Raw genomic sequence first — 12,332 nt, 5'->3', positions numbered from 1 at the left:
CACTAACTTAGTGCCATCACCCAAATTTTTTTTAAAGATTTATTTATTTATTTATTTATTATTTATTATTTATTTATGATAGACATAGGGGGAGAGAGAGAGAGGCAGAGACACAGGAGGAGGGAGAAGCAGGCTCCATGCCAGGAGCCCGACGTGGGACTCGATCCCGGGACTCCAGGATCGTGCCCTGGGCCAAAGGCAGGCACCAAACCACTGAGCCACCCAGGGATCCCCTCATCACCCAAATTTTGATACAGATTTTTAAATTTTACTTTTCATCACCAATGAATATTTTTTTGAACTCTTAGAATGCATTTAATTTTACATGTTGACTCTTACAGTCTGTGGGAATTTGTTTCCCTTAAAATGAATATAACTACAAACAAAGAAGACAGGTATTTTTCTTGCCAAGACATTTTTCCTATACTGAGTGATTCCTTGACGGAGAAGCTTACTATGACACACCAAATGTGCATGGGGAAGAGTTTAAAAGTTGGTCAGGTGAGGCAAAGAATGAGGATGAGAAATTTAGTTATCAGGGGTTTAGTTCGGTCATTAGAAAAATGCCTCTTCCTCCCAGACTGGTTTATCCTGCTCAGTGAATATTGTTTTCTTCCAACATCTCTTTTTCCAATAGCCATTTAAAATAATAGAGAATTTTTTAAAAAATAAGAAATTTAGGGATCCCTGGGTGGCGCAGCGGTTTGGCGCCTGCCTTTGGCCCAGGGCGTGATCTTGGGGAGCCGGGATCGAATCCCATGTCGGGCTCCCGGTGCATGGAGCCTGCCTCTCCCTCTGCCTGTGTCTCTGCCTCTCTCACTCTCCCTCTCTCTCTGTGACTATCATAAATAAATAAAAATTATAAAAAAATTTATATAAAAAAAAGAAATTTACAGTAAATGAAATCCTGTCATCACATGGGGTGGGGGAAGATGTTGATATTTTCCTGCATGTAGGATATGCTTGTTGAATATGGCACCAAACATACTTCCTGCAGAGAACCACTCTTAGCAGCAATTAGGGCAAATGTCTTACTTAAATGGAAAATCTCATTACCATTCTTCTGCTACCTTAACAGAGGGAAAGCTTTTTCCAATGTTATTAATCACACCAGAGGAAGGCTATAAACTTCCTTTTAAACTGTGGTCTATGGCCAATTGCCATAGTCCTCCTAAGAAAAGTCAGTATTGGTCATATTGGCCTTTGCCCTATTTGAATTCATGCAACTTTAGAATAAAATCCAGTTTCCAATTCCTTTCTCAAATTGCTTCTCAAGAAAGTATGAAACCAAAAAACAATGTAAAATACATCTTTGATTTGCCTGAAAAATGACAACTAGAGTATTGAATAAGTTCCTTTTATTTGCCGTTATATTAATATTCAATGTTAATATTATACCAACCAGAATAGCTAGTTAAAAAACAGCAGAATGTTTCTTAAAAACAAAGACCTTTTAAAAATCTCATTAATGATTTTGTCAATTGTAACACTTATATTTGATAAGGGTCCAGTGAAATAGACATTCATATATACTGCTGGAGGTGACATAAAGTGCTACCACCTTTCAGAAAAGGCAATTTGACAATACAATATACATTGAAAACCTTGAAACTTTTTTAGTTAAAAATTTGACCTTTTGATTAAGAAAAATTTGACTTTTAGAAATTTAGTGTAGTGAAATATATAATAGACATTTATTTTTTAATATAGTTTTTTTTTAAGATTTTATTTATTCATGAGACACAGGCAGAGGGAGAAGCAGGCTCCCTGTGGGGAGCCTGATGTGGGACTCAATCCCAGAACCCCAGAATCCCCAGCTGAGCCAAAGGCATATGTTCAACCACTGAGCCACCCAGGCGTCCCATATAGACAAACGTTTGTATACAAGGGTGTTCATCACAGCATTATTTGGAACACAGAAAAACTGGAAACAACATAAATATACTATAGTTGGGAATTGGTTACTAAAGTGACAGGCTATTCATATAACAGATTACCTTATATCCATCAAAAATATCCCATTTGAAATAAAGATATACAAGCAAAGGGGAAAAAATGTTAAGTTGTTATCTCCCAGTGATTGGTTTCCAGCTGACTTCTCCTCCCCGCCCCCCCAGCTTCACTGATAAATAACTGACAAATAACATTGTGAAAGTATAAGGTGCAGGACATCTTGACTTGATACTTTTATAAAATGCAAAATGATTACCACTATCAAATTAGCTACCACTCCATCCCACCACAAGTGTATCATTTATTTCTTCTTTGTGATGAGAACACTTAAGATCTTCTCTCAGCAATTTTTACTCCCTTCTGTATTTCCCCAATTTCCTTCGGGATGCGCGTTTAACTTTTCAAAAAGGACCTTAAAATTCATTTGCTAGTAGTAGCAGGGAGTTTCTTTTTTTAGTACAGTACAAATGAAATTGAATGCCCTCTTTTTTTTTAATTTTTATTTATTTATGATAGTCATCAGAGAGAGAGAGAGAGAGAGAGAGAGAGAGAGAGAGAGAGGCAGAGACAGAGGGAGAAGCAGGCTCCATGCACCGGGAGCCGACGTGGGATTCGATCCCGGGTCTCCAGGATCACGCCCTGGAGCCAAAGGCAGGCGCTAAACCGCTGCGCCACCCAGGGATCCCTGAATGCTCTCTTTTAAGTGGTTGTGACTTCCAAACATTTGCAACTCTTTTCACCTCCCATATATAGTAAAATATGGAAAGAGCCAAAACAAATGTGTCATTTAAAGCTTCTCTTTCTTTCCAAATGAAAAAACAAAAAAACAAAACAAAACCAAATAAGACTACCCTAGCCTCAACTTATTAGGCCTATGTGTGTCATTTCATTATAACTAGTTCTTTTGAGGTTTATCTGTATTTGACCTGCCTCTTCACAGTGCGGGTAGGATTGCATCTTCCATCCTTATATTCCATGCACCTTCTCCCTCATTTCCCCTGTCCTGTTCTTCCTGTGTATTGGAGAGTGTGCACAATGCTCTGCTCTTCAGGGTCTTCATTATTCAGAAGGTGGCATATAAACGTCGCACAACGCAAGCTTTATTTATATTCGTAAGGTCATAGGTCAAAAAGTTTTTGCAACGATTTACAAACAGCATCACGCGGTTCCAGGGTACTCTGCAACCCTACCCGACCCTCCAGGAGCTCTCGGCCTCGGGCAGCCGCCTCGGTACCAACCGCAGGAACTAACACGGCCCGCGCACGCATCTCCGGGGAGCAAGGACGGAATCAGCAGCCACGCCACACTCCCCAGCAATTTCCAAAGAGGAGGGCGAGGAGGGGCCGCAGGTGTGAGCTGCCAAGCCCACGCAGGCGACCCTCCACATGGACGGACCCACCAAATTAAAGGAGAACACCCTCAAGCCGAGGTTAAAAGCACTCGGTCCTGATGCAAATTCAATCGGGGCACGCTCCCCGGGCCACCGCGACAGTTCTCGAGGGCATGCGTTGTGGGCTCTCCGTCTCTCCTAGCCCCTCCGCCGTCACCTCCTTCCGTGGCCCTCGGCTTTCCCCACTTCCTGAGTCCTCTGCGCAGCTCTGGCGCTGCAGGCACTGCCGGCCCGTGCAGCCCGTGCAGCCCGAGCAGCCTGTGAAGCCCGTGCAGCCGTGCATCCCGTGCATCCCGTGCAGCCCGAGCAGCCGTGCAGCCCGAGCAGCCGGTGCAGCCGTGTAGCCCGTGCATCCCGAGCAGCCTGTGCAGCCGTGCAGCCCGTGCAGCCCGAGCAGCCTGTGCAGCCGTGCATCCCGTGCACGAAGTCCACGCTCCGCAGGCCGACCTCTCCTGGGCGCCAACGAGAGCATCTCCGCTCGGGTCCCTCGGAGCGTAAAACTCCCGTCGGTGCAGTCGCCTCAGCTCCAAAGCGCTTCCCCGCGCTGCGCAGCCGCAGAGAACCTCTACGTGACAAAGTTCGGCGGGGCTCCTCGGCGGGGCTCCGGGCGCAGGCTCCGAGCCGCTCCGCGCTAGAACGCTGATGTCTCTGCGGACCGCACGGCCGGGAGACGCCAGGCGGGCGGGCGGGCAGGAGCCGCGAGCCTCACGGAGCAAACTCCGCGGCGCAAGCGCGGGGGGCTCTCGGCGCCTGCGCACGGAGCCGGGAGCGGGGAGCGGGGAGCCGGGAGCGGGGAGCCGGGCGGGGAGCAGACAGACGCGAGCGTCCGGGCCCCGCGCTCCCCCCGCCGCGCTCCCGGGCCCGCAAGCCCCGCCCCCTCCAGCTGCTCGCCGGCCCAAACACCCGGGCGCACCGCCGGCGCTCCCCGACCATTGGCCCTCAGCCCTTTCCGTTTCCGCCCAGCCCTCCACCGTCCGCCAATCGGCTCGGGCGCCTGGGCGAGGGGCCGCCTCCGAGGCCGACGCTTCGGCTCCCCCGGCCTCCCCCGGCTGCTGCCTCCGCTGCTGCTGCCTCCTCCTTCCCCACCTCCTCCGTCAGGCAGGCGTCTGCGGGGGCCCGAGGGGCGGCGGCGGCGGCGGCGGCGGCGGCGACATGGAGCCGGAGGCCGGCGGCCGAGGCGGTGCTCGCAGGCCTGGGGCTGGGCCCCCGAGCACCCCGCCGCCTCGGGAGCAGGAGCGGAAGCTGGAGCAGGAGAAGCTCTCCGGGGTGGTGAAGAGCGTCCACCGGCGGCTCCGCAAGAAGTACCGGGAAGGTAAACAGCGAGCTCGAGCGAGGGGGGAGGGGAGGCGTCGTCGCCCCCAGCCCCCTGTCACCTCTCCCCTCCCCCAAGGGGCCACCATTACAACCTGAAGGAGCTGCACGTCAGCCCCTGCCAGTGCCGCTCTCCCGGGCCCGGACGCCCCCTCCTCGGTCCAGCCCTCGGTCGGCGTCGGGCGCGCTCCGCCCGCCCCCGGGTCGCGGAGGGCCCTCCCGGAGAGTTCCGGGGCCGCCGAGGGACGGAGTCCCCGCCCCTCGGGGTCAGTCCCCTGGGCCCGTCGGGGGGCCGGGCGTGTTGTCACCACACACACACACGCTCACACACACACACTCACACACGCTCACACACCCGCACGCGCGCGCGCACGCGCCCTCCCCGCAGAGGCGAAGGTAAACGGCGGAGGCAGGTAGAACCCGCTGGGGAGCGCCGGATGCGGAGGAAGCCTGAGTTGCCGCTCGCCGCCTCGCGCTGACCAGCCTGCGTGACGTGCCGCCCCCGACTGACCCCTCGGAGGCCCGGGGCTGCCGAGTCTGCGGGCCGCCGCGCCGACCGGACTTCACCTTGCTCGAGGGGGAGGGGCGCCCCCCGCCCGCCCTGCCTCCAGCCTCACCTCCGCGCGCGTCTCGCCGGGGAAGCGCTGTGGGGCAGGTTCTCGAAATCCCCTTGCTATAGCCCTGAGTGGTCAGCTCCTGAGGACGCGGATGCCGTCGCCGGGAACCTTATCCCGTGGAAGATCTTAAGTAGCCTCTGCTGCTGCCGCCGCGGGAGCGTTGCTAGTTGGATCTGCGGCCATCCGTGGTGTTTTTAAATACCAGGCTTCTTGACGGAGCTGTTGTAGAAGACTGCACTGACCACATGAAAATGACCAGTTTTTTGCTTTGTTTTTGTTGTTGTTGTTTTTTCCCCACACGCTCGGGAGAGATTTCTTCCGTGCATCGAAACGCGGGGGGGGGGGGGGCGGGCGGCGGGGGAGGTCACCTCCCGCTTGCGCTCACTTTAACTTAATCGCACACTGAAAAGACCGCAGCCTTCTAGGGTTAGCTTCATACCTCGTTAAATTCGGGGTTAGAAGCAAAATTGTGACAAGCGCCGTGCCACTGCATGTTACTTTCGCTTTACTCGACACTTTTTCAATTATTCTAGAAGATTAAAAAGAAGCGTCTTTTGTTCCCGTGAATGCGGCTGATGTGTTTCATTTTTTCGAACTTGAATTCAAAGTTTTCCCTCCCTTTGGCGACTCCAGCTTAGCTTTCAGATCTACGTAGCTGCTTGAATAGTCCTCCTCAAAGATGGCCTGTCGTTATTGTTTAGTAGGTGACAATAGAGACTCGTGAGGCGTAGGTACGATGTTAAAATTTGTTTTTTTTTTTTTTTTAAAGAATGCTCTAACCCCTCCACACACAATTTATTCAATAAAATGAGTAGTTGTCATGGCAACCATTGCATCATTCCTGATATTCAGAGAATACGCTTACATAATGGCATTCACTGTAGATTGGAGGAATCCACTGGAGAAATGAAGAAATAAATGGACACAATTTCCTTAAGTTTATCATGCTATTTTGTACGACTCTAAAAGCAAGTATGTCTTTTTAAAGAAAAAGAAACTGACTAGCCCATATTTCCATTTTTACCTTATGACAATATCATTATTGATTCAGAAATGAATAAGTTGCACCTAAACCAACCGCTAATAATGTGTCATCATGTCTTCGAATGCTGTTTATACTTGATTAGTTCCCACATGTTGAAACAGGTCTTTAAACTTGAATATTAACCAAGGCAACTTTTGTTTATAATGAGAATCGGTAGTTGGAAGTTACCAGAGCTAGAATAGATATATGTGGTTCATAAATGATCCAGTGTGCTTCTGGGAAGGTGAAGTCCCGGCAGTCTGTAACCATTTGAGTGAGACTGTTCTTTAGGCATTTTAATGCCCTGAATTCCATCAATGATCTAGATTTCTCTAGGCTTTATTCCACTGATACACAAAGCCCCATCAGTGAACTAGCAAAGTAAGAGATCCAAAGAGTATGCCCTTCCTACTTTTATTTCTGACATGTATGTGAAATCTTAGGTGTGACTGGGTACAAATCTGTGAAAAGGCCATCTGTAGAAAAGTCTAACTATGCACATAATCCCAAGGAAACAATTTTTCCTCAAAGGAAAAAGTGTTTTCCTTTGAAGTTTTAGTATTGTTATAATACTGGTGGTCCACAATCTACAAACATATAATTTATAAGTTCATTTGCAAGTCACCTGTGGTTATAAAATAATAACATACATGGTGCTTAGGTGCTAGATCAGGTTACAGAAGCCTGTTTGGTCAGTAATTGTAATACCAACAATGGTGGAAACTACACACCTTTTGTAACAATATTCCTATCAGAAAATGCGGTGAGAATTCCAGTTTATAATCTTGGAATGTTAGATTAGAAGGAACTGTATAGCATTTATCACTCACCTGGGGTGCCATTTAAAAAATTCCTGTCTTCCACCTCGGATGCAAGTTTCAGAATCCTTTTCACTGGGGCCTGGAAATTTATCAGCCAGTTTTGGAATGGTGATTTTTTTTCTTTTTAAGATTAATTTATTTATTCAGGGAGAGAGAGGTAGAGACACAGGCAGAGGGAGAAGCAGGCTCCATGCAGGCAGCCTGAGGTAGGACTCGATCGATCCTCGGTCTCCGGGATCACACCCCCGGCTGCAGGCGGCGCTAAACCGCTGCGCCACCGGGGCTGCCCTGCAATGGTGATTTAAACTAGTTCCTTCCTTTTACACATCAGTGTGTCAAATCTCAAAAATATTAAAACAAGTTGCTTGAAACTTGGATAGTTCATCATTAGCAGTGTACATATTTTATGGGAATAATAGTTTTTTCTTCCCCAGTTGCACACCTAATGGTGACTCCACATGTTGGTAGAATAGGAGGGAAAATGGGAGGCAGGAAGTAGCTCTAGAATGTGTGTTAGGCAAAAAGATGTAAATTGGTAAGGCTGGAGGAATCCGTTGGAGAGGTAGGATTAGCTGAGTAGAGACTACATGAGGTATGGGGTTTTTTGGGGAGAGATGGCAGGAAAAGAAGGAAGTTGAGGTAGAATGAAGAAGGAGGTAAAACATTCACCGGATCGTAAGGACAGGACTGAGCACTGGATAACCAGTATGGGGTAGATAATGTAGTTCTCCCTTCCTTATATCTGTACTGGAATTGAAAATGAAGCAGGAATAACAATGAAACTGAGATTTTCCTACTGTGGTAGAAAAAGATTTCTTTCCATTCTTCCCAATTCATTTGTCCCAACTAAGCTTGTTGACAGGGATTAGCAAGCTTGGGTTTAGGGGGTGGTAGATAGAATGATAAAGACTGCAGGTGGATTTAGTGCACTCTTTTATTACTTTTTCCCCCTCTCTACTCCCATTTACTGCCTGTCCTCTGTCACCACTTAGACAATTTGTGTAAAGTGAGAATTGGAGATATGATGGTCAGTGTTCTAAGCTGTGCTGATATCTTAAATAGTTACCAAGAGGAAATGGTAGGGAAATGTCTGGCAGTGGTGAGAAGAGGTGTTTGTGGTGTCAGCATTTGTAGCTAAGGAACTGTCTTTTAGATTGAATTTATATAAATGGAAACAAGCTTGCCGATATAGGTGTCTTTTGTCTTTGCTATACAGAATTTTAAAAATAACCCCTCCATGTAAACCAGAAATATTTTAAATGTATCATGAGTTGTAGACAGCTTTTTAATGAGAAACAGCTAGTTTTGTGTTCCAAACAGGGACTTCATTGTTTAGTCATATCTGCCTGATGAGTACATATCTAATTGAGAACTGAAGTAGAGCCATGTGTATTTTCAGTTGTCTTTGTTTTTTTCCCATAACCCTAGTCACATAATCCTGTTCCTATAGTGATTATTATTATGCTTGGCATCTCTTTTTCCAAACATATTCATGTAAAAATACCGAGAAAATGTAAAGGCTGCAGTTGTTAGAAATAAAAGTGTGATTTCTTTCCATTTAGTTTTGATTTTTTTAACCCATCTGCAAATGTCTTTAGCAAATTTTATTAGTTTATTCACTCTGAATTTACTTATTCTATATGCCAAAACAAGTTAAAACAGTTTGTCATGCAAACCCATGCAACTTATAAGTGAATCAGAAAAAAGTAAAAATACATAATAACCTGTTAACAGTGATAGTCTCAAGGTTATGGTATTATGGGTGATTTTTATTATAGTTTCCTATATTAAAATCAATGTTAGTTGTAGCAATGATGATATTATAAAAGTAGTTAAGACACATTACTGATACTGAAGCAGGAAAGAACACAGGATTGGTTGGTTCTGTAGACTAAATCCAGAAAAAATTGTGTTTCAAAGATAAATAGTTGTGAGCAGCATAATAAAAGGCAACAACTGAGTAGTCTAGTTGAGATGTTTAATTCTTATTGATTACTGAAATTCTTTATAGTTTGAGACTAAGGGTGAGCTAGAATAACAGTTTAGGATAGGCTGAAAAATACATTTGTGATTGTTCTTTAACACCTCAAACAAGAGAATTGGCAAGGAGGGAAAAACTCTTGAATTAGAAATAATTTTAAACTAACAACAAAAGGCCTAAAAATGGAAGAATGAATATAATGTTCGTGTTTTTCCTGAAACAAAGTTTTGAAATTGTTTTTAAAACTAGGATAGCAGACTTTTTCATGGAGATTTCCTATTTTTTTCTCCTTCTGTGTTAAGTCACGCTCATTCTGATATAGAATCAGAAAGTGTTTGTGATAGAATCTTTGTTCAGTCAGCAAAATAAGTAAGGTGAAGACTGTTCACAGAAGGGCTTGTTAACTTTGCGCAAGGAGAGTTGAAATTGCCATTCAAGTAGGTAGAAAAAATGAAGAGTTTAATAATTAGTAACACAAAAAGAGAACATTGACTACTAAGCAGTCATTTCAGTGAGAGGTATGTAGTATGTTTGATTTTTTTTTATTTTTAGCTATCTTTGTAGTAAGGTATCTTTTTAGGGTTTTGTTTTGTTTTGTTTTTACATTTCAAAAGGTACACTAAAAATTAAGTAGTTCCTTTTGATTGTTTTGTGGGAGGAAAAAAACAATAACAAATGCAGTGAATCTTAGCCTTGATTCCACATTAGTATCATCTGTGGAACTTCTTACCTCAAATAATACAGATGTCTATATAGGTTTATAATGGGCAGAGGAGTTAAAGAACTCTGAGCTAAATAAAGTACTATAGGTTAGAGTAGGAAGGAACCTGGAAGAAAGGAGATCCAACTAGAAGACTCTTCTACTGATCTGATGTAGAGGTAATAATAGCATAAATAACAACAGTGATCATGAAAATAGAGAAAGATGTATCAAAGTTTTGAAGGTGAGAGTGTGTTGTTTCAGTGAGTAAAGGGGAAGAGTCAGAGATGGTGTCAAGGTTTTCTGTTTGGGAAAAAATAAACGTGCCCATTTTTTATCCATTTTGGAAATGTGTGTATGTTGGGATGGGGGCAAGGAGAATAGAGTAAACAGGTTGGATTGTCTTAGGGATAGTGTAATGGTTTCGTTTGGAATACATCCTTTGGATTGGAAGCCCTGTCTGTGGAAGTTGAAGTTCGAGGATGAATGAATGCCCAATGAAGGAATGAGTTATACATTATAACTGAGTACAGATCCTTGGAAGACACCAGTTGTGTCCAATTTTGCATAAGTGCTCCTCTTTCTACCTTATGCTCCTACACAGTTGTGCTAGCCTTTATTATATTTGTCACTAACCAGTTCATTTACCAGTCTTTCCCACTAAATATAGTTCTTTGAGTAGGACACACTGCTTTTTGTTTTTGTATCCCAAGTATGTAGAACCATGCCGTGTAAATAAAGACACACACGAAAAGAAAGAAGCTAACACAGATACTTCCAGATAGTTGAGTTTAATCTTTTTATATTCATTCATATTCTTAAACTGTAAATTTTGGATACAATTTTTTGTAAAGCATTTATGGTCACCTCTTTTTAAATTTAGTAGATTAATTTTATTCTTTTAAAAGTTGTTCAAATTATTAATATAAACATCATACTGTTTTTCTATAAGTAAAACTGTAAATAGTGGAGAATATAGATATTGTAAAATGTCTTGTCCTTAACATTTAATACATGTTTGTTGGATTAACTTGCCTTATTTTACTGTATACCGTGAATTCATTTCTTTCTTTCTTATCTGCTACTCTTTCCCTACCATTTGTTCCTATATACCAGTGTTAGACAATGATTAAAAAATAATAATAAAGTTTTGTCCATAGAAAGATGAGAACTAATAAGGATATTGTATTGTGTGTCTCTGTGTGTTGGTATTAGAAGATGATAATATTGTGTGTGTATTTACTTATATTTATATCCTTTAACTTTGCAGATAAAAATTTTACAGCTTCAATATCAATCTCCTGAATTTTGGGGGTGAAATTTGTACTAGTTGCAAAGCCAAACATCTGAGAACCACTGATATAAACTGTACTAATTTATTGTGCTTTGAGTGTAGGTATATTGATGCCCGTTGTAAGGGTTATTTTAGAATACATGGCTAGTCACCATGCCTTTAGAGGGGCATCTGAGTATTCCATTTTCTCATTTATACAGAAATTGCTCTGTTGAATATCCCACAAAAATTAATTCTCAGAAGGTAGTTCATAAGTCCTTTGTTTATACTGAGTGATCTCTCTGATTGTACACATATCAGTAAAGTTGTTTCATAAGGAATTAACAGTTGTTGACACTGTTGATTCTTTTCTTAATTCTTGCCATCTCATGTATAGGATATATTCAAAGAGTTTCACATTTTGAATTAACTATTTTTATCATAAATACATTTATAAAAAGAGAGTGCTACAAACACAAGATTACTATGGGCTAAACTTTGTTTGTAAATGCTGAGTTTCATCCATGCAGCTTTTTGTTTTTTAATTAAATTTGACTCTTCAGGTTGCCCCAAGCCTCACTGATCTGTAAATTATTTCAATAGGCATTTGAGTTTACAATCATACAGTAGACCTGTGGTTTTGAGTCATTGTTGCACAGTGGCTTCATCTGGGGAGCATTAAAATAAATAACCAGTTCCCACTTTTGATCAGTTAAATGAAACTTCTGGGTAATTCCAGTGTGCAGCCAGAGTTGAAACCATTGCCAGAAATCTAACAATTAATGCAGTTGCAGAGACTAAATAACTGCATTTGACTGACAAAAGACCATTTGTTTGTGGCAAGTAGAGTCAGTGTACTTTGCTCTGATGCAAAGCTTTGTTCATATCTGTGAAAGTTCATAAATTAAAAACTTGTAAAGAGAGGCAGGGTAGTATGGTGGGTAGAAGCATGCATGGACTTTGGCACTTGACTGCTAGGTTTGATGTGTACCCTTGAGAAGTTTACTTAATCTCTCTGTACTTCAGTTTCCTTATCCATTCAGTAAAATATCTGCCTCCTCGGGTTGGTATTAGAATTAAAGGAGTTAATATTTGTGAAGTATTTAAAACAGTATTTGCAACATAGGAAGCATTAAACTTGTTAAATACATGGTTTGAGAAATAATAGAGGTATCTAAATTAGCTGAACTACCTGGGTGTATTTAAGGGCTATGATGTTGAAGATTGGTTCCTAGAATTTCTACCTAGAAATTCTGTAGTTT

At 43.3% G+C, this 12,332-nt stretch overlaps 1 protein-coding gene across 1 annotated transcript in view; it reads left to right on the top strand.

Annotated features, from left to right (window-relative positions):
* The first annotated feature begins 3,967 nt into the window (after nucleotides 1-3,967).
* Nucleotides 3,968-12,332, top strand: part of BMT2 (base methyltransferase of 25S rRNA 2 homolog) — an 87,837-nt gene continuing 79,472 nt past the window's right edge. The window contains exon 1 of the mRNA XM_041727783.1: nucleotides 3,968-4,655. Within this exon, the coding sequence (XP_041583717.1) occupies nucleotides 3,986-4,655 (670 nt within the window). The 5' untranslated portion in view covers nucleotides 3,968-3,985. The remainder of the gene's footprint in view (nucleotides 4,656-12,332) is intronic.

This window comes from Vulpes lagopus, chromosome 13, assembly GCF_018345385.1.
Source record: "Vulpes lagopus strain Blue_001 chromosome 13, ASM1834538v1, whole genome shotgun sequence".
Classification (NCBI taxonomy): domain Eukaryota; kingdom Metazoa; phylum Chordata; class Mammalia; order Carnivora; family Canidae; genus Vulpes; species Vulpes lagopus.
Note: the sequence above shows the minus strand (reverse complement) of the source record. Positions and strands in the feature narration are given on the sequence as shown.